The sequence below is a fragment of the Prionailurus bengalensis genome, chromosome F2 (genome assembly GCF_016509475.1).
Source record: "Prionailurus bengalensis isolate Pbe53 chromosome F2, Fcat_Pben_1.1_paternal_pri, whole genome shotgun sequence".
In the NCBI taxonomy this organism is placed as follows: Eukaryota; Metazoa; Chordata; class Mammalia; order Carnivora; family Felidae; genus Prionailurus; species Prionailurus bengalensis.
In genome coordinates, this window is record NC_057353.1 from 83,610,283 (window position 1) to 83,632,410 (window position 22,128).

The 22,128-nt window shown below is 43.2% G+C and overlaps 1 protein-coding gene across 2 annotated transcripts; it reads right to left on the minus strand.

Moving 5' to 3' along the window:
* Positions 1-371: 371 nt before the first annotated feature.
* Positions 372-14,776, minus strand: ZNF16 (zinc finger protein 16). Of its 2 annotated transcripts, none has more exons than XM_043602176.1 (3): positions 14,632-14,776; positions 11,264-11,468; positions 372-2,546 (listed from the first exon to the last, which is right to left on the minus strand). In XM_043602176.1, exons 2-3 carry the CDS (start codon positions 11,457-11,459, stop codon positions 700-702), a joined length of 2,043 nt encoding a protein of 680 aa, XP_043458111.1. In that variant the 5' UTR covers positions 11,460-11,468; positions 14,632-14,776; the 3' UTR covers positions 372-699. The 2 variants fall into 2 exon arrangements, with proteins under 2 accessions (XP_043458111.1, XP_043458110.1); XM_043602175.1 differs by lacking the exon at positions 14,632-14,776 and adding an exon at positions 14,233-14,574.
* Between the last annotated feature and the right edge of the window lie 7,352 nt (positions 14,777-22,128).

The window sequence follows — 22,128 nt, forward strand, 5'->3', positions numbered from 1 at the left end:
GGGCCTGGGAGAAAACAACCTGGGAACTTGTGGGGAGAACAGGAGGGGCATGGAGAGGGCAGGCCTCTGTGGGGCCAACAGCCAGGACCATAAGGCACAGAGCTGGGAAGTTGGGAAACACCTGCATGTGTACTTGTGCAGCAACCCTGAGTGGAACTGTAGGCAGAAAGCATGACCTCAGACTCAGGCACAAGGGCAAGGGGGGCGAAGGGGTCCTGCATCCAGTGACTGTATGGGAGGGTCAGTGGTGATGACTACACACCACTTCTGGGAAGGATGACTATAATTCAAACTGAAAAGCTCAACCTGATATATGTAAACAGAGTATCATTATAACTATAGAAAAGAACTCACTATGAATAATTACCAAATAAAAGAATTACTGTTGTTATTTTGAACCAAATGTCAGTTTACTTTTTTGGTTCTGTTTGATTATAGTAATAAACTCTATTCATGAATATGCACCTTCTATCATCCTTTTCCTCCTAATAAATGTGGCAGTCTGATAACAAAATGTATAAACAAAACAAACAAGAAACAAGAGGTCACAGGAGGCTGGAATGATGACAGGGGAAGGAGGGTTGAGGTTTTTTGGACAGTGGGATATGGGTTTACAGGGCAGCAAGTGAGCCTGGCTTCAAGTCTGGGAAGTGGGTGAGGCTGGGACATGGCCAGAGGAGTCGGGAATGGAGCTCTGTTTCACTCCCTAGCATGGATCAGCTGGTGTTTGACCAACTTGGACCGCTGGCTGAAGGCTTTCCCACAAGCAGAGCAGTCGTAAGGCTTCACGCCGGTGTGGATCCTCTGGTGCTGGATGAGGACCGAACGCTGACTGAAGGCTTTCCCACACTCACTGCACTTATATGGCCTTTCGCCAGTGTGGATTATCTGATGTTGAATAAGGTGTGAACTCTGGCTGAAGCCCTTACCACATTCGACACATGTGTATGGCTTCTCACCAGTGTGAACTTTCTGGTGGTGGATAAGGTTTGAGCTTCGGTTGAAGGCTTTACCACACTGGTTACATTCATGAGGTTTCAATCCATTATGGATTCTCTGATGCTGAATGAGAGTTGAACTCTGGCTGAAGGTTTTTCCACATTCGGTACATTCATAGGGTTTCTCCCCAGTGTGAACGCGCTGGTGAAGGATAAGGTTGGAGCTCCGACCAAATGTTTTTCCACATTCCCGACACTCATAGGGTTTGTCACCCGTGTGCACACCCTGATGCTGAATGAGAGCCGAACTGTGGCTGAAGGCCTTCCCACAGATGCTACATTCATAGGGCTTCTCTCCTGTGTGGATTATTTGGTGCTTTCTGAGCACTGAGCTGTAACTAAAGGCTTTTCCACACACATTACACACATGAGGTTTTTCTCCAGTGTGAATTCTTCGATGCTGAATGAGGCTTGAACTCTGACTGAAGGCCTTCCCGCAGTCACTGCACTTATAGGGTTTCTCTCCAGTGTGAACCCTGTGATGCTTAATGAGGTTGGAAACCCGGCTGAATGGTTTGCCACACTCATTACACTCATAAGGTCTCTCTCCAGTGTGAACTCTCTGATGCTTCCTCAGGTGTGAGCTCTGGCTGAATGCTTTCCCACACTCATTACACTGGAAAGGCTTCTCACCTGTATGAATCCTATGGTGTTTAATGAGATTTGAGCTCCGCCTAAAGGCCTTCCCACATTCGTTGCACACATACGGCTTCTCTCCAGAATGAATTCTTTGATGCTGGATGAGGTTTGAGCTCCGCCTAAATGCCTTCCCACATTCACTGCATTCATAGGGTTTCTCACTCATGTGAGACTTCTGGTGCTTTTTAAGGCTTGAGTTCTGGCTGAAGGCTTTTCCACATTCATTGCATACATAAGGCTTCTCACCACTGTGGTTAATCTGATGCCTAATGAGGTTAGAATGCACACTGAAGGTTTTCCTGCACTCGCTGCACTGGTAGGGTTTTACACTCACATGAGACCTCTGATGACTTTTAAGAAATGAATTCTGACTGAAGGATTTTCCACATTCATTGCATATGAAGGACTTCTGTCCAGCATGGATTATCTGATGCTGGATAAGATCAGGGTTTCCTCTGAAGGTTTTCCCACAATCATTACATATGAGTGGGCTTTCGGCTACGTGAAGCCCTTCATGGCTAGTTAACTCCACACTGTGTTGGAAGCTGTGGCCACACATGTCATACATATGTGTTCTCTCTTCTGTAGGAATTCCCTGAGATGCCATTGGGTTTGGGCTCAGACTGAAGCTTCTCACAAAGTCATTACAGCCTAGCCCTTTCTCTAAGGTGCTGCTAAGGAGCACTGCCACTGGTGTGAAGCCCCGCTCCTGGTAGTGGGACTGCACCCCTTTCTCATTGTCAGGGGCTGCCCAATCTCCCTCCAGGACATCCTCACAGAGTTCTCCAAGCTCAGAAGCCTGGGAAAAATCACTGGTATAGTTTTCTGATACTTCTGCCTGTGATTCCAAATCCTCACAAACTTCTCTCTTCTGAAGAAACTCCTTGTCCTCAGTCCTGGTGTCCCAATCTGAAATAACAAACACAGTCACTTGGAAGGAAACAGGAAAATACAGATGACACATCTGGGAACGTGGGACCGGGGGCCACAGAGGGGGCTGGGATGGCTTTGAGGGGACCAGGCTGCAGGGCATTCAACCTACAAGACTGACCCTCACTCCCCTGACCCATATCTCAGGAAATCACCTGTAGTCTCCCTACTGGCTCAGGCCAAAATCCTGTCCCTCAACTGTCCCTTTCCTGTCTCACAGGAGGTCATCAGCAAGTCTTGTGAGCTCTACCCTGGAGCGCCTCAAATGCAGGCACTCACCATTCCCACCATTACATGCCTTATGCTATATTGTTAAACACTCTACCGTTTTTTCTTTCCCACAATGTTTCTTGGGCCAGTATTTGTTTTCTTAGCACCAACTAATGGCATTCAGGCTTTGCCTCAGAAGTCACCAGTACAGAGAGGCAGGCTCTCTGCTGGCAGGTGCAGAGGGACCTGTTCCATTCAGAGAAGCAAGGGTGGTTCTGATTGCATAGTAGGCTAAGAACTGCAGTAGGGACTTGCCTAAAATATCAGATTCTGTCCCGTCAACAAAGAGGCCTTCAGAGACTGAGCCCTGTCCTGCAAAAGCAACGCTTACCCCCTAAAAGCTGCAATTCTAACCGGCGTTAGCTGGACAATTCTGTGCCCTGGTACAATGTTTTAAGCTGCTGTGTCCATCTTTCTGAAGGCAGAAATGTGCACAACGTTCCTCATCACACTAGAAAGGCTCTGCCTGGGTGGCTCAGTCTGTTAAGCATTCGACTCTTGACTTCAGCCCAGGTAATGATCTCACGGTTCGGGCTTTGTGCTGACAGCTTGGAGCCTACTTCTCTAGTAGATATGAAGTGGTAATCTTGTTGTGGTTTTGATTTGTATTTCTTAAATGACTGAATACATTTAAGCATCTTTTCTTTTCATATGTTTTTTGGCCATTTGCATGTTTTCTTTTGGGAAGTGTTTATTCAAGTTCTTTGCCCATTTTAAAATTGGGTTGTCTTTTATTGTTGAGTTGTAAGAGTTCTTTTTTTTTTTTTAAATACATTTTAGGACTTTATTATTTTCAAAATGTTTATTCATTTTGAGAGAGAGAGAGAGAGAGAGAGAGAGAGAGAGAGAGAGAGAGAATGAATGAATCCCAAGCAGGCCCCATGCCATCAGCACTGAGCCTAACATGTGGCTCAATCTCACAAACCATGAGATCATGACCTGAGCCAAAATCAAGACTCAGATGCTTAACTGACTGAGCCACCCAGGCACTCCGAGTTGTAGTTCTTTATATATTCTGGGTACTAGACCCTATCAGAAATACACTTGGCACAGAATTTTCACCCATTCTGTAGGATATCTTTTTACTTTCTTGATAATGTCCTGTTTTGTTTTGTTTTGTTTTGAATTTTATTTTAAAGAGAATGCATGAGTGGGGGAGATGGGAAGATGGAGAGAGAGAATCTTAAGCAGGCTCCATGTTGATCTCATGACTCTGGGATCATGGCCTGATCTGAAAGTAAGAGTCAGATGTTCAATTGATTAAGCCACCCAGGCCTCCCAATAATGTCCTCTGATACCCAAAAGTTCTAAGTTATGATACAGTCCAACTTACCCATCTTTTTCTCTTACTGCTCATGCTTTGGTGTCATATTTAAGAATCTATTGCCAAACCCAAGGTCGTAAAAATTTACCTGTTTTCTTGTAAGAGTTTTATGACTTTATTACTTATATTTAGGTTGGCAGGCCATTTTAAGTTAATTTTTGTATACAGTATGAAGTAGGGGTCCCAGTTTATTCTTTTGCATGTGGATATCCACTTGTCCCAGCATCTTTTGTTGAAGAGTTATCTTTTCTCCCTGAATGGTCTTGGCATCCATGTTGAAAATCAATTTGTCATAGATGTCTGGGTTTATTTCTAGGCTCTCAATTCTATTCCATTGACCAAAATGTTTTGATTACTGCAGCTTTGTAGTAATTTTAGAAACTAGTAAGTATGAGTTCTCTCACTTTGTTCTCCCTTTTCAAGCTTGTTTTGACTGTTTAGGGCCTTTTGTAATTCTATCTGAATTTGAGGACTATTCAATTACTGCAAAAAAAAGGCCATTGGAATTTTGCTAGGATTTGTACTGAATTTGTAGATTGCTCTGGATAGCATGGACATTTTAACACTGTTAAGTCCAATTCAAGGACTTGATGTCTTTCTAATTATTTAGGTATCTGTTAATTTTTGTCAAGGCTTTGTAATTCTCAATACACAAGTCTCTCACTTCCTTGGTTAAATTTATTTGTAGGTATTTTTTTTTCTTTTGATGCTTTAAATGATGCTAGCTGTGGGTACTTCACGAATGAATGCCTTTTTACATGTTGAGGAGGTTCCCCTGTATTGAGTTTTCTGTTTTTTTTTTTTTTTAATCACAGAGTGTTTATTTTGTCAAATACTTTTTCTGCATCGAGATGATTACATTCTATTAGTTCTATTCATTCTATTAATGTGGTAAGTGACATTGGTTTTGTTATGTTAAACTACCTTTAAACATTTTTTTAAAGTTCATTTATTTTTGAGAGAAAGAGAGAGTGGGGGAGGAGCAGAGAGGGAGAGGATGAGAATCCCAAGCTGGCTCTGTGCTGTCAGCATGGAGCCTAGCACAGGGCTCAATCCCACGAACCGTGAGATCTTGACCTGAGCCAAAATCAAGAGTTGGACACTTAAATGACTGAGCCACCCAGGTGCCCCATGTTAAACTACCTTTGTATTCATTCCTGGGTTACATCCCACTTGGTCATGGGATGTATTCTTGAGTCACTCAGGTAATTTTTTTTGTTTTTGTTTTTAGGAATTTTTTTCATTGAGGCTATGTAATTTGTTGGTGTAGAACTGTTAACAGTCTTCTTTTATACTCCTGTTTTGTAAGATTGGTAATAATGTACATTTCTGAATTTTTAAATTTTTGTGTCAGAGGTTTGTCGATTTTAATCTTTTTAAAAAACCCAACTTTTGATTTTGTTGAATCTCTACTGTTTTCTACTTTCTATTTCATTCATCTGTGCTCTAATGTTTATTATTTCCTTCCTTCTGTTACCTTTGGGTTTAGTTTCCTTTTTTTTTTTTTTTTTTTGTAGTTCCTTAAGATATCAAATTAGGTTACTGCTATAAATTTCCCCTTTGGCACTACCTTCCTTGCATACCGTAACTTTTTGTTTGTTTTGTCTGCAGACATTTTCCAATTTCCTTTGATTTCTTCTTTGACCCCCTGGTTAAGAGTATGTTGTTTTATTTCTACATATTTGTGAATTTTTCAATTTTCCTGCTGTTATTGACTGGAAATAATACTTTACATGACTTCAACTGTTTTCAACTTATTAAAATTTATTTTTGGCCCTAACATATATGGTCTATGTTGGAGAATGTCCATATACACTTGAGAAGAGTATGTGCACTTTTGGGTGGTGTGTACATATATGTCTGTTAGGTCTGATTGATTTATTGTGTTGTTCAAGCACCCTATTTCATTATTGATCTTCTGTCTAGATGTTCTATCCATTTTTGGAAATGAGGTACTAAAGTCTCCAACTATTAATGTAGAACTATCCATTTCTCCCTTCAAATGTATATTTGCTTCATATATTTGGGAGTTCTCTTTTTGCATGTAGAAGTTTATAACATATCTTCCTGATGAATTGATTTCTTTTATCCAAACATAAGTTCCTTCTTTTCTCTTACAGGTTTTAACTTAGTTTATTTTGTGTGGTATTATAGCATAGCTCTCTTTTGGTTACTATTTATTTGCATGTAATATCTTTTTTCACCTTTCACCTTAAACTTATTTGTCTTTGGATCTAAAGTAAGCCTCTTGTAAACATTATAGTTGGATCATGCTTTTTCATCCACTGTGTTAATATCAGCCTTTGGAGAGCTTAAACCATTTATAATTAAAATAATTACTGATAAGGAAGGATGTACTTCATTTTGCTATTTATTTTTGGTATCTCACCTTTTTTTGTCCCTTGTTTCCTCTATTATTGTCTTCTTTTGGGTTATTTTTTGTAGTGTACCATCTTAATTTTCTTCTTTCTTCCTTTTATGTATATTTTAAAGATATTTTCTTAGTGGTACAATGGGGATTGTACAATGGGGACAATTAACATCCTAATATCCTGAAGCAATGTAGCATGGTCCCCCCTTCCCAGCTGTCTTAGTTTTTTTCCTCCAGCTTTACTGAAACATAACTGACATACATCATCATATAAGTTTAATCACAATGTGATTATTTGTACACTGATACATGTACACTGTAAAATGATTACCATCATAAAGTTAGTTAACACATCCGTCACTTTACACAGTTATCTTTTTTTTTTTTTTAAGTGATCTCTATACCCAATGTGGGGCTTGAACTCATGACCCTGAATTGAAGAGTCAGATGCTCTACTGACTGAGCCAGCCAGGCAACCCCTTTTATTGTGGTAAGAACTTTTAAGGTCTACTCTCTTAGCAATTTTCAAATATAGAATATAGTTAATTACAGTCACCATGCTGTACATAATATCCCCAGAATATAACCATCAAGTATGAACTGATATCAACTTAGCCACAACAGCATACAAAAACTCTGCTCTTATACACCTCTGTTCCCTACTTTCATGTTGTCAGAAATGTATCTTTATACGTTGTGTTTAATAACACAGATTTATAATTATTTTTACAAATTTGTCTTTTAAATCATTTAGGAAATAAAAGTAGAGTTATAAACCAAAAATACAATAATAGTAGTTTTTATAATTACCTATATAGTTACCTTTACCAGAGATTTTTATTTATTTATACAGCTTTTAGTCCCTACCCAGTGTCCTTTCATCTTAACCTGTAGGACCTTTAGCATTTCTTATAGGGCAGGTCCACTGGTAATAAACACCCTTAGCTTTTATCTGGAAATACCCGAGAATATCATTTTTTAAAGGGTAAATTTGCCAGATAAGGAATTCTTGGTTGACAGTTTTTTTCTGTCTCTCAGCGCTTTAAATAGGTCATCCCACTGCCTTCCAACCTCCACGGGCTCTGATAAGAAACTGGCTACTACTCTTATTCAGGATCTCTTATAAGGGACGGGTCACTTTTTTTGTTGTTTTCAAGATTCTGTCTTTTGACAATATGATTATGAGTCTTTGTGTGAATCTCTTCAAATTTATCCTAGTTGGGAGTTTGTTGAACTTTTTGAATGTATATAGTCATATCTTTCATCAAATTTGAGACATTTTGGCCATTAATTCTTCATATATTCTTTCTGCCCCTTTCTCTCTTTTTTCCATAATATGTATGTTGGTTTGACTGATGGTATTCCATAGGTCTATTAGGCCATGTTCACTTTTTTTCAACCTTTAGTCTTCCTGCTCCTCAGACTGAATAATTTCAACGGTTACACCATCAAGTTTGCTGATTCTTCAGGTTTGTCTGCTCAAATCTGCTGTTGAAACCCTCTAGTGAATCCATTTGTTATTGTACCTTTCAACTCTAGAATTTCTGTTGTTTCTTTTTAGAATTATGTAACTATATATTGTATAATTATATAAATCTAAAACCTCTAGGTATTTTATTTGCACATTGTTTTTCTGGTTTCTCTTAGTTACATGAGCACATTAAAGATAGTTGGTTTACAGTCTGTCAAGTATCTGTGCTTTTTTAGGGACACTTTCTGCCACTTAATTTTTTTTCCTTTGAAGGGCGAGCCTTATTTTCCTTTTTCTTTGTATTCTTTGTAATTTTTTGTTAAAAGCTGGACATTTGAATATTTATTGTGATAACTCTGTAAATCAGTCTCTCCCTCCTCCAGGGTTTGCTGTTCCTGATTGTTGAAGGCTACAATCATCTGTTCATCTAGTGACTTTTCAAACAAGTTTTGCAAACTAAAACAAGTCTGTCATGTGAGGTCACTGAGGCCTCTGTTTCTTTAGCTTGTGTTCAGCTAGTCTTTTGACAGAGATTTCCTTGAATGCTAACAGTAAAAGAAAAGTAGTACCACTCTCCCATTTTTTATGCTGGGGTACTATTTGAATACTATATATAACTATCTTAGCTTTCTGCTTTTACTGAACTTAGAGATGATCCAGAGGTGAAGTTATGATCTTCAGAGGTCTTTTCAGAGCACATTTCCTGTCCTGGGCATGTATGTGGCTTTCTACATTCCCTGATATACTGGGTGCTTTTGAAAGTCCTCATTTCCCCAGCTTTTCCTCCTAGGCTTTAGGTGGTTGACTGTACTGTTAAGCGATATCCTAGGTGGTTGGGGAAGGTAGTTCCCCTTAGAATGTTTTTGAATCCACTACTTTTCTGCCCTGAGTAAGTTCTGAGTTAGGCAAAACAGAGACAAGCACTTTGCATCAATACTTTATACTACCCCATATAGCTTAGGACAAACAAAATAATTTCTAAATAGGTCTTTTTTGCTCCCTTTGGAATCAGGGACCATGATCACACACTGGGAACATAAGCTGCTCACTTTAAGACTGTTACTGAGCCAGGGGATTTATGGGGACATGAGCAAGTAAAAACACCACAGAGCTTTCCTATCATTTTTAAGTTGCCTTTTTCTTGATTTGGCATTTACTTGGTTGCTGTAAACCTATTTTCTAGATTCCTGAAGAAGTTGGTCCTGGCAGTTTCTGCTTGTTTTTGTGGAGGACTGGGTATTTGGAACCACCTACTCCACCATTTAGTTCCACAAGTAGCTTTTTATTTTTTTAAATGTTTGTTTATTTAGAGAGAGTGAGCAGGGGAGGGGCAGAGAGAGAGGAAGAGAGAATCCCAAGCAGGACTCCACGCTGTCAGCACAGAGCCCAACATGTGGCTCAATCCCATGAACCATGAGATCATGACCTAAGCCAAAATCAAGGGTCAGATGCTTAACCGACTGAGCCACCGAGGCTCCCCTCCCCCCACAGTGGCTTTTAAAACATGCGCCTAGGTGGCTCAGTCAGTTATGCGACTGACTTGGGCTCAGGTCATGATCTTGTGGTTTGTGAGCTGGAGTTCCATATTGGGCTCTGTGCTGACAGCTCAGAGCCTGGAGTCTGCTTCAGATTCTTTCCTTGATCCTTCTCTCTCTTCCCCTACCCTGCTCATACTCTCTTTCTCAAAAAAAAGTAAAAACACTAAAAAAAATTTAAAACATAAGCTACCATCAATCTGTTCTTTTTTAATGGAGCAGGGCTTGGCCTCTCTCACCATTCTCTGCCTAGCATACCCTTAACCACTCGGTTCACATTCTGCCTCTGTGTGGGACAGTCAGCAGACCTGTCTCTCAGGGCTACTTCTACTTCCTGGGACCTCATCATGTCTCTCATCCCCTAACACTCTCCTGCTCCAAAACACCCAGGACTGCCTTGTACCACCTCTGCTTGTTGGGGAAGGTCACTGAGAGGATGCGACCACTGGTTGACTTACGAGCTGGATCCAGGCAATTGGAGGCCCCTCATCTTCTCACTTGTCCTTGGATGTACATACTGCTTGCCTTCCCTGCTCCCAGAAGCTGCCCCAAGGACAGAGCCTTGAGACAGTGATATGGTGCTGAGACCATCTGGACAGTACATAGGACTAAACCCAGTTAAGGCCACTATATCAACTTTTAAGATTTGGCAGGCAGGTGGTGGGATTTACTTGTATTGCAGCCACTCATGACAAGCTTCTTAAGTAAGTTCTCTTGCTTATTAAACTGCCACCTACCAATCGGGGTGGCCTGCCTTGTTATTCAGCTTCTCCTTCCCCTCCATGTATAGGGGCCAGTTTATTTTAAAAAAAAAAATTTTTTTTTTCAACGTTTATTTATTTTTGGGACAGAGAGAGACAGAGCATGAACGGGGGAGGGGCCGAGAGAGAGGGAGACACAGAATCGGAAACAGGCTCCAGGCTCTGAGCCATCAGCCCAGAGCCTGACGCGGGGCTCGAACTCGTGGACCACGAGATCGTGACCTGGCTGAAGTCGGACGCTTAACCGACTGCGCCACCCAGGCGCCCCGATAGGGGCCAGTTTAAGTTATACCCAGGAAGTTAGTTGTCAAGGTTTGTCAACCAACACTGCCATTATCCCAACCTTCCCTGGTCATACAGAGTCTGTACATTGCCCGGATGTCCTGAGAATAACCATAGGTCCCTGTATTTAAGAGTGCCTTTTGTAAAATAGCCAACATCAGATCCCGGTAAGGAAAGTGAACACTACTATCCACCCTAATCACTGCTGAGAGGTCCATGAAAAAGGCAAGCTAGTTGAGGGCTCTTTGGAAAAGGACTCTAGCAGTGTTCTGAAGTGGATGAGAGTGGCTGAGCAGTGTGAACACAGCCAGAAGGGAGCAGGACGAAAGCCCGAATTAGGGCAGTACCTGAATCAGGTAGGGCAGTAACTGAATCAGGCAGTACCTACCTGCCTGAATGCAGGCAACCGTCATTAGCCTGGAAGTTGGGCTGGGCAGGCCTCAGCTGGTGACCATCATACCACACCCCTCTAGGTCAGGTGGGGGAAACATGTGTCCTGCTCTGGCACCAAGACAGCCTGGGGCCAGGCCAAATTCCGTTCTGATCTCTAGCCTTGGTCCTCAAGTCCACGAGGCACCCTATCCCTAATGATGACATGGTTGCCTTCTAGGGGTAAGCACAGGGTGACATGGATAAAGTCCCTCTAGAATGAGGGCACCAGTGGGGGACTTGCTCCCAGTACCTGGCCGCTGCTGGTGAGAAGGGGTGGTTCCTGGCTCAGTGTAGTCACAGCAGTGGGGATCACGGAGTGTTGATCCAGGGTGGGTCACAGCAGGAGCATCACTCACACACGCCTGGGCTGCAGGGATCCAAGGGGATGGTCTAGGAACTGAGGGCTCCATTTCTGCCTCTTCAGAGCGCGCTCTGAGGCTGGGCATGGCTGGGACCTGGAGACCAACAAGGGTGTAGGTGAATGTGCAGGGGGCCTAGCTCCGGGGATCCATCCTCCCACCAGGTAGGGGTGTCTTTTTCTACTCCTACAGACTGAGACCAGAGGAGGGCCTGCTGCTAGGTCTCAGGAAGGGGTAAGATGCTGACCCCAGGGCAAGGTGAGCACAGTGTCCCCCTAGAAGGGATCCTGCCATGATAGGATAGTCCCACAAAACCTGCGCCCACCATGGGCCCACCCCTGATTCCTGACACAATGTCCTGAAGGTGGACCATCTGATCCATTCATGGCGGACCACCATGGTATCTGAGTTGTGTCCTCCTGGCAGCATCCACAGTGGGTATCCCTGTCTTCCCACTCTACCAGTGGCTCCCTCCCAGGCTTCTCCTTATCTCCCTCTTCATGTTCTTACCCCAGGGTTCACTTTTGAACCTATACCAATTTCTTTGATTAAGGAAAGCATCAAGACCCTTATGTGAAGATTCCCAAGCTTGGGCTCATCTCCAGCTCTAAATGCTCCTTCTGAGAAGATAAAATATTCTCAACGACACATGATGGGTCCGAGTTAGTGATTTCCCCCACTGCTCCCACTGCCCTGTCTCTTCAAATGCACCATGCTCTGCTCAGTGGCCCACACGTTTGTGGCAATACCCCTTGGCCCCTTATTCACACTGAACCATTGATAGATTATAATGACCCCTCTGTCCTTCAGAGACTGAGAAGACAAATCAGGAAATGCTGGCAGAAGCCCACTGTGGACACTACTTGCCTACTGGGTAGTGGGAAGTATCAGCCCTCCCAGTCGTGTTGTTTTGTTTTATAAGGCAAATGCCTGAATTAAGCTTTGATTGCTGAGGCATCCACTGCAAAGAGGCATCGATTTCAAAGATGGTTATTGGAGAATAAATGCATTGCCAGCCACTGGACTAGATAAAAAGCCTGGCTGTCTCCCCTGACTGAGCCTCCTTTTAGCAATCTTGGTTGATTCTGATAACTGGTCATTTGGGTCACTCGTCATTTTTCTCTTCCTGAACTTTAAATTCCCACTCTTATGTTTTAAATTCACCAATAAAGAGTAGCCTACAAAACCCTAGGTGTCCACCCTCAACTCCAATAAAAGCAGAAGCCTAGGCCCATGCACCTCTCTCTCTCATTACTTGCAACCTCACTGTGTGGCTCCAGGTGTGCTAATCTATAGGCCCTTGTTTTGAAAGTTTCCTGATGGTTTTTGTTGCAGGTAAGAACCCCAAGGGTTGATCCAACCAAATCATTGGTTTTTGACAGGCTGAGACCGCAGGAAACAGAGGAAGCAAGGAAGGAGCAGCACCCTGGGGCAAGGAGGCATTTAAACCAGGCCCAGGGAAAAGGGCTTAGGCAATGCCTGGTTAGAGACGTAGGAGAAGATGGGGCAAAGATGTGGACAGAGCTCAGAGGCAGGGTCATTGGGATAGAGACTATCAGGGCCCTTGGCTGCCTGAGTGGTGAGGCACCAGCCACATTTCTGTATTAGGACAGACAGAACTAACCTGACACTGGTGCTCAGGGGAATGGCACAGACAAGATTCAAAGCAGGGACAGCACTGACTTAAGGTGTCTGTCTATGCAGCAGCAGAACAGAGCAGATGCTGCTTCCATGGGGGGAACCTTCACTCTCCCTCTTCCAAGGGGAGACTCAGTCATTTGCAATATTCATTCAGTTCACTTTATTTTAAAGTTCATTTATTTTGAGAAAGAGAGTTTGCATGCAGGAGGGGCAGAGAGAGAGGGGGAGGGAGAGAGAGAATCCCAAGCAGGCTCCGCACTGTTAGCATGGAGCCTGATGTGGGGTTTGAACTCATGAACCCTGAGATCATGACTTGAGCTGAAATCAAGAGTTAGACGCTTAACTGACTGAGCCACCCAGGCGCCCCAGTTCATTTTATTTTAAAATTCTTGAAGGCGCACCTAGGTAGCACAGTTGGTTAAGCATCCTACTTTTGATCCAGGCTCAGGTCGTGATCTCACAGTTCCTGAGTTTGAACCCCGCACTGGCATCTCCTCTGATCGTGCAGAGCCTGTTTGGGATTCTGTCTCTCCTTCTCTCTACCCTCCCCTGCTTATGCATGTGTTCGCTCTTGCTTTCAAAATAAATAAACTTAAAAAAATAAAATAAAATTCTTGAAATTATCATCACTGTCACTGAATGGAGGCACAATCATATGGCTCAAATATGAACAGGCAAAAAAGAACTTCCTGGCCAGCCACTGAGTTCCCCTTCCCAGTTGTTAATGTATCCTTCCAGAATAGTCTATGCTCATTTTACACCTTGTTTCTCTCACCTCAGTATATGTGGGAACTTGCCCAGGAGGCTATAAACCCAATCTATGGGGTCAATCTATGGTAAACAGAATGTCCCTCAACACCCACGTCCACATCCCACTCCCCGAACCTGTGGATATGATACACTACACAGCAAAAGAGACTTTGCAGAGAGAATTAGCTTGGTGGACCCAATCTAATTACATAAGCCATTGCTGGCTCTGAGATGCAAGGTCTCTGTGCAAAGATTGGGACCTCAAGAGCTAAGGACAGTCAGCAAGGAAACAGACACTTCAGTGCAATAACCCCAAAGGATTCGATTCTGCCAACAAGCCTGGAAGCAGATTCTCTCAGCTAAGAGCCCAACAGGGTGCTGAGCAGAGACAACTGGGAAAGACAAGCAGACAGCAGCCCACTGCAGGCATCCACAGGATGGACATGGCTCATCCCTCAGCCCCACTCACGTGGAGGAGAATAAATTCCTCTCTCCTCAGAGCTTCTTCGCCACCTGGAGAGTGAATCCATCACCCGAGGCCTCCAGGCGACAAGCGACAAGCTCACTTCTCATGCAGCTCAGTACAGTTCTGACGTTCGCACCCAAGTCCAGAGGCCTCTCCTGAACCCCACCCCCCATGCGCCAGACACCGCACACCTGCCCCGTCGCCTAAGGCAGCTTCGCCACGCAGCTTTGAGGCTGGCTCCCGGGCGGGTCAGGATCGACCGTCCTGGGCACCCTCTGGAGGGCGCCCCTCAGGCCCGCTCCGGGGAGGGGCCTCCGAGGCCCCAACCCCGCCCAGGCCGAGCCGCCCGCCTGCCCCTCTTCCCACGACGCCCCGCCTAGACCACCCGTGGCCGGCACCCACCGCTGGGGTATCGGAGTCACGCGGGAGCGCGGTCCAAAACGTGAAGGTTTCGCCGGCTCGAACTCCCCACTCCGCGTAATCTCTCCCGGCACCGCCGCAGAAGTACTGCGGCTGGGCCCCGAGACGGACCCCGGAAGTCCCTCTCCCGACTTCCGGGCCAACGTCGTCGCTCTAGGCGGCCGGAGGCCAGAGCGACTTGGTGGTCCCGCCCCTGGTCCGGCGCGGAGGTGGAGCTCCCTAGCTTTCCTGCTTCAGAGTCGACCGAGCCACCAGTGCGGAGGCGACTAAACGTGAAAATACGACGGTTAGAAATGCAGAAGAATGAGCCGTGCCGCTGTAGCGAGACTTGGATGCCCAATTCCTGGAATCAAACAGACTGCAGCTTGATGAAAACATGAGGGCGCACGTGGTAGAACTGAATCCCTGAATCAGTAAATGATGGGGCAGATAGATGGAAAAACTGAAATTCCTTACATAGATAATACACATTTAGTGGGAGTGTCCATGGAACATTTACAGAAGTTGATTATACACTTAGACATTAAGAATACGAGTTTTAAGGTATGTATTTGACAGGCAATTATCAAAGTTAGAAATATATAAAGTTGACTTAAAAAACGTAAGTATCGGAATTTACAAACAGCCTACATAACCTTTTAATAAAAAATGATACTAGCTAGAAAAGTACAGATAATGCATAAAGCAACGAAAAGCGAAACACTTAATTCTCAAACCTATGGGACCCAGTATAACGTGTAAAAGATATAAAATTCACTGAATGTTTTTCGGAGAAAAATATATAATGTATTGATAAAATAAAGGAAATTAAAAAAAAAAGGAAATTGTCAAGTTTTAATGTTTGTAGGCCCTGCATGGACTCTCATGGAAGCTATATTTTAACATCATAGTCATCAAAACTTCAAAGCATGAGCTCAGTTTCTACCCTGAACACATCGTAGTCTGCTTCATTTATAAATAACCTAAAAGGAAGCATTCCAAACATAAAGAGAAAAGTAAAACCAAAACCAAAACCTTTCCAGTTCCCATAAGATTAAGGTCATACAGCTCTGCATATACTAAAAAGATAACTGTAACTGTAACTTTCTGAAATGATTTTTGTCCAATGGTTTGTAACTAACTTCTTATTAAAAAAAAAAAAAAGTATATAACCCCGCACCAAATGTTCTTTCCCAGGAGCACTCTCTTCTTTGTTGTTGTTGTTATGGGGCATAAAACTGTCTTTTTTTAAAAGTTTATTTATTTTGTGTGAGAGAGAATCCCAAGCAGGCTCTGCACTGACAGTGTGGAGTACAATGTGGGGCTCGAACTTATGAACCTGTAAGATCATGACCTGAGTTGAAATCAAGCATTGGAGGCTTAACGGACTGAGCCACCCAGGTGTCCTGGAGGACTCTCTTCTTTGTGAATATTGTGTACCCAGGGCAGCTGTCCTAATTTGGACTCAGATAAAACTCACTTTTTTTAAGAGATTCTAAAAGTTTTGTTAATATTGCGTGTATTTGATGAAATTAGAAAAAGGAATAATACATTGCACCAGCAATAACCAACAAGAAAATGTAACAAAAAATGAAATGTACTCCACGATAGCAACAAAAACCATAAAACATTTGGTAATTAACAACAAGCACTCAAGACGTCTGGTGAACACTTTGAAACTGTAGTATAGGACACAGAAGGCGATCTTAGTCAATAGAGAGGTATTTCTTGTTCTTGGATCAGGTAATTTAATATTTCAAAGATGTAAATTCCTCCCCACCCCCAATTTAACCTATACATTCACTGCAATCTAGTTAAAGTTCTACTTGGTTAGGAGGAAACTCAAAATGTGCGTGGAAAAAGAAAAATCATTGAATAGCCAAATCAACCTAAAAAGGGAAAGAGGAGGATGTGCTATTAGTATTGACAGAAGAAAACACAGACAGCAGAAGCAGGACAGTGAAGAGATCAGTGTCAGACTTTTGTGGAGGTAGAAATTCAATAGATGATAATTCTGGCACCACAATCAATGGCAAAAGAGTGGGCGGGTTCTTTAGTAGAAGGTACTGAGAAAATGAGCTCACTCAATGGAGAAAAACAGAACCAGATCCCTACCTAACAACACGTGCAATGTTAGTCTCTAAATGAATTAAAGACCTGACATGAACAGAAATGAGGTTAGCAGAAAACTAGACAGGAAATATTTTGAAACCCTGGGATGAAAGAGATGCTCTGCTGATCAGCTATCAGAGAAAGACAAATAAATGACAGTGAGATATGACTTCATACTGCTGGGTTGGAGAACTTAGAAGCCTGGATCACACTAGTGTTAGCACTTGAGGTTCAAATATTTTTCTCATATGTAAAATCACAAATTTTATGGCAGGTTCCCTAGGCAGTGATCAAGGACCCAAGTGCCTCCCCTGAGGATGTTCTGCCCGCTGATTTGGAGGAGAGGAGAAGAACAGATCATAGGGATAATGAGCTGCTTCTGCCACAGTCTTTCCATGTGGTCACCTGCTGCACCAGGATGCAGCCCCTGGTCAAGAGGAAAAACCCAAAGTTCTGTCCAATCCCCAATGCAGCTCAGTCCAGTCCCTCTGGACAAGGTACAGACTCTCCAACAGGTTCTATCACTGAAGGGCCAGTTGTGTGCTGCCCTCCCCCCCTCCCCCAACCTGGAGTGTGGAAAAGGAGGAGAATGGGAAACACACAGCAGCATTCAAACTCTGCTTGGCACTGTCCAAGGTAAGTCTGGCACGTGGTTATTTAAATAAAACTGTGTAGGGGAACCTGGGTGGCTCAGTTGGTTAAGTATCTCTTGATTTCAGCCCAAGCCCATGGCTTGTGAGTTCGAGCCCCACATTGGTTTCTGTGCTGACTTCACAGAGCCTACTTTGAATTCTCTGTCTCCTTCTGTCTCTGGACAGAACCCTATCACCCAAACTCAGCTGGGAGGAACTCCCTGGACTTTGGGCCTCATTAGGTCTGACTTTACTTTCTGGGGTGTGTCCTTGTCCATAATCTTCATGGTCAACTGCAAAGGAATGTGAGAGGCCGCCCTAGCCACAGCTGCCTAGCTTTGCAGGGGCTTCCTGATTGACAGCTGGGTCCCTGGGTCAGCTTCTTACATACATACTCCCACTCAGCTCCACATGCAAAGGCCTCATCTAGTCATGGGTTTAAGCTGAGGATTCTTGTCTTTTATTTGTTGGTCTCTATATGCTCATCATCCTTCTCTGCTTCTCCAGCAAAAGGTGGCTACCTTGAGGCCACTTGCACCGCCAACTGTCCCTCAAAATATTTGCAGAATGACCTTCCACAAGCAAGACACAGGCCCACTCTCTTGACTGGGTTGTCTTCACGTGTATTGGATCTGGTGTAGTCAGAAGAGCCCTCTGCTTGGAAGGACTAGCACTTGGTTTAATGCTGGACCGACCCCTGTTATCTGGCTAAGAACTCAGGATTTGAGAGGAATGTGGGGCACACACTTGGCTGCCTTTTCAGAGCCTTGCTTTCTCAAAGCTTCATGTGGGGTTCAGAAGCAACTGGTATTTTCAACCTATGGGGCCTTCTTAACAGACTTACAGATCACAGGGCACAGGCAGAAGAAAACCCACTTGTCCAGCTGTAGTCTCGTCCATCTTCCTTTCTCTACCCAAGTCTCTAGGTGGGCTTTGCTGAAAGTGTCAAGAAGTAACCAACACTTGCCAATATTCTGAACTATTTTCAACCATTTCTTCTAGGGCTATAAATACACCACAAGCAAGAGTCATACCAAATGCTTTTTCATGCATATCAAGGGTCACTAGCTTTCTACCTGTAACATCTCTGTCCTGACTGGCTGATCGTTAAGCCAATTCCACATGTATTAGGTTCTGTTTTGGAACCACTCTGCTCCCAGGTGTCAAGTTCTGAATTAGAATAAAGCTCAGTTGATATAAAGAGGCTCAAAACAAACATTGGCTTTAACAAGGCACAGGGTCTCCTGTAACGGTCCACATGGGTGTGGTGGCTGTCTTCCTGAAGCTGGAGGGTCATAGGCCTCTTCTACCTGAGGATTCCACCCTCTTCAGAGCACCTTTATGGCCAAACATGATGCATTTACCATGTCCAGTGGGAAAATGAAAGTGTGAAACTTTGAGGACACACTAAGAAGATGCACACATTCCTTCTGCCCATGGCCCACATGTCACACCTTACTCCAGCACAGCTCAGAAAGGCCATTTCTGCATGGATGGACAAGCACTCAGCTACATTTTCATCTCTAAAAAGGGCACAGAGAAGGGAAAGGCAGTAAAGGACAAACAGCACTCTCTGTGTATCTATTACGAGAGAAAATAACACAATAAACACAAAATAAAATACAAAATCAGGAAGCAACATCAGCAAATATTAGAGGAAAAACTGATAAAGATGCCCAACACAAGGTCTGTGAAAACCCACCATAATGTACCTAGGGGAAAGCACATTTGTATAGAATATGATAGATCATTGGTCCCATGCTCTTCCCAGCCTTCTTCTCAAATGGGCCTTGAGTTCTTGTCAGGATTTGGAGGTGTAGGCTGGTGGTTAGGAAATCACTATCTCATGGTCATTGGGAGTTTCTCAGTTCAGCAGCTGGCCATCTTGTGTAGTGTCAACACATTTACCTTTATATTTGTGTGTGTGTGTGTGTGTGTGTGTGTGTGTGTGTGAGAGAGAGAGAGAGAGAGAGAGAGAGAGAGAGAGAGAGATGGTTAAGATTGACTGAAAAAATAATGTTTTTCATCACCCTTGCAATAAAAATATTTAGTTCTAGATTAATTCATGAGATAGTGGCATTCTTACTATAATACATAATAGGACATAATAGGCAGACTTCTAATAAATTTATTGAGGATAAGCTATCTAATAAACTTAGAAATAAAAGAAAGGGGAAAAAACTGAAACTAAGAATGGACCACAGAACTGCTGTAAATTGCTTTTCACATGACAAGTGATATACTGAAGCCTGAAAATTTTTGTTAATGGTTGATTGCAACAACAAAAGCAAAAAACCATGAAACCAGATTAAAGCAAAAAATGAGGAAGAAATCAAGCTAAAACTTGTTATGGATTGAATGTTTGTGTCCCCGCCCTCTAGATTAATATGTTGAAGCCCTAATCTCTGATGTGATAGTACTTGGAGGTGGGACATTTGGGAGCTGATTAGGTTTAGAGGAGGTCATAAGGGTGGGACCCCCATGATGGGATTAGTGCCCTTATAAGAAGAGAGACCAGAGTGTGTTCTCTCTCTCTCTCTCTCTCTCTCTCTCTCTCTCTCTCTCTCTCTCTCCACTCCCCTCTTTCTCCCTCCCACCTTGCCACCCCCGTCCCATGTGAAGACAACGAAAAGTTGTCAGATTGCAAGCCAGGAAGAAAGCCCTCTTCTAGGAACCAAATTGGCCCTCATCTTGGTCTTGAGCTTCCCAGCATGGAGAACTGTGAGAAATAAATTCTATTTTAAACCAACCAGTCAATGGTGTCATGTTATGGCAGCCCAAGCTGACTAGTAATGATTTTGGTACCAAAAAGTAGGGTGATGAGTAACAGATACCTGAAAATGTGGAATTGGCTTTGGAACTAGGCTGTGGGTAGAGGCTGGAAGAGTTTTGCTAGTAATGTGGATGTTGAAGGTGATTCTGGTGAGAACTCAGAAAGAAAATGGGAGTGATGTAGAGAAAGCTTCCATCTTCTTAGAGAATACATATATAATCATGAGTAGAATGTCAGAAGAAATATGAATGGTAGAGGCCTTTCTGATGAGTCTCACATGGAAACAAGAAACATGTTATTGAAAACTGGAGGAAAGGTGATCCTGGTTATAAAGTGGCAAAGAACTTGGCTGAATTGTGTTCGTGTTCTAACATTTTGTGGAAGGTAGAACTTGTAAGCAATTAAATTGGATATTTAGCTGAGGAGATCTTTTTTAAACAAAGCCAGTTTTTTTAAAGTGTATTTATTTTGAGAGAGGGAACACACATGAACAGGAGAGGGCAGAGAGAGAGGGAGAGAGGGCACCTCAAGCAGGCTTTACTCTGTCACTGCAAATCTGGATTCAAGGCTCAATCTCACAAACCATGAGATCATGACCTGAGCTGAAATCAAGAGTTGAATGCTTAACTGACTGAGCCACCCAAGTGTCCCTAGCTGAGGATATTTCTAAGCAACGTATTGAAGGAGTGCCTTGTTTCCTCCTGACTTCTTATAATAAAATGCAAGAAGGGAGTGATGAATTGAAGAAGGCAAAAAGGAATAAGAACATAAAAAATTGGAAAATTCTCAGCCTGTCCTTATTGCAAAAAAAAAAAAAAAAAAGTAAGTGTGTTCAGAAGAGAACAGCAGGAATGTGGCTGGATTATGACTTGATAAAGAGCTTATGGGACATGAGCAAAAACACTTACAACTTTCATTGAAGGGGACAGAGATGGGATAAAATGAAGGAAGGTTGTTAGACTTCTAAGATCCTATAGGACTGAACCACAGAGCTACTTGGCTACAAATGTGCACTATTCTGCAAGACAAGTGAAGAATGACCCTAAAGCTGATACAGAGATCACCAAAGCTGTCTTCTCAGTTTCAAAGGGGGTGCCTATTACCTTGGCTTCAATGGGTCTGGAGCCTTGGGCAGCCTCTGCAGGACTTTCTGGAGACTTCAGGATGCCACCTGTTTGTCAGAGCCACAGAGGAGAGACTGCTGCCCTGGTGGATCTGGAAGGCAGAGCCCTGAACCTGTAAGGATTATTCTTGAGCCTTAAATATAGTGATATTTTCCCTGCTAGGTTTTCAATTTGCTTGGAACTCATCACCCCTTTCTTCCTCCCAATTCTCTCTTTTGGAATGGGAATTTTTTTTTATGCCTGCCTCATCATTGTCATTTTGAAGTATATAACTTACCTGGTTTCATAGGTTCTCAGCCGAAGAGGAATTTTGCCTCAGGATTCATACCTCAGGTGTCACTTATATCTGACATAGATGATATTTAAATTTTTAATGTTTATTTATTTTTAGAGAGAAAAAGACAGAGCATGAGTAGGGGAGGGGCAGAGAGTGAGGGAGACACAGAATCTGAAGTAGGCTTCAGGCTCTGAGGTTATCAGCACAGAGCCTGACTGGGGGCTTGAACTCACAAACTGTGAGATCATGACCTGAGCCAAAGTCAGGCGCTTAACTGACTGAACCACCCAGGCACCCCTGACACAGATGATATTTAGATGAGACTTTGGAACTTAGACTTTAAAGCTGATGACTCTTAACTTAATTAGTTAAGACTTTTGGGACTGTAGGAATGGAAAGAATGTATTTTGCATGCAAGAAGGACAAGAATTTTGAGGGGCCATGGAGGGAGTGCTATGGAATGAATGTGTCTCCCAAGTTCATATGTTGGAGCCCTGATCCCCTATGTGATAGCATTTAGAAGTGGGAAATTTGGAAGATAATTTGGTTACATGAAGTCATGAGGATGGGATGCCTGTGATA

Bases quoted from the DNA above. Each gene is read 5' to 3' on its own strand.
- ZNF16 (XM_043602176.1), bottom strand. From the start codon at position 11,459: ATGCCCAGCCTCAGAGCGCGCTCTGAAGAGGCAGAAATGGAGCCCTCA. The intron at 2,547-11,263 runs GTACTGGGAGCA...TTGTTATTTCAG, and splicing joins TTCTCACCAGCAGCGGCCAG to ATTGGGACACCAGGACTGAG.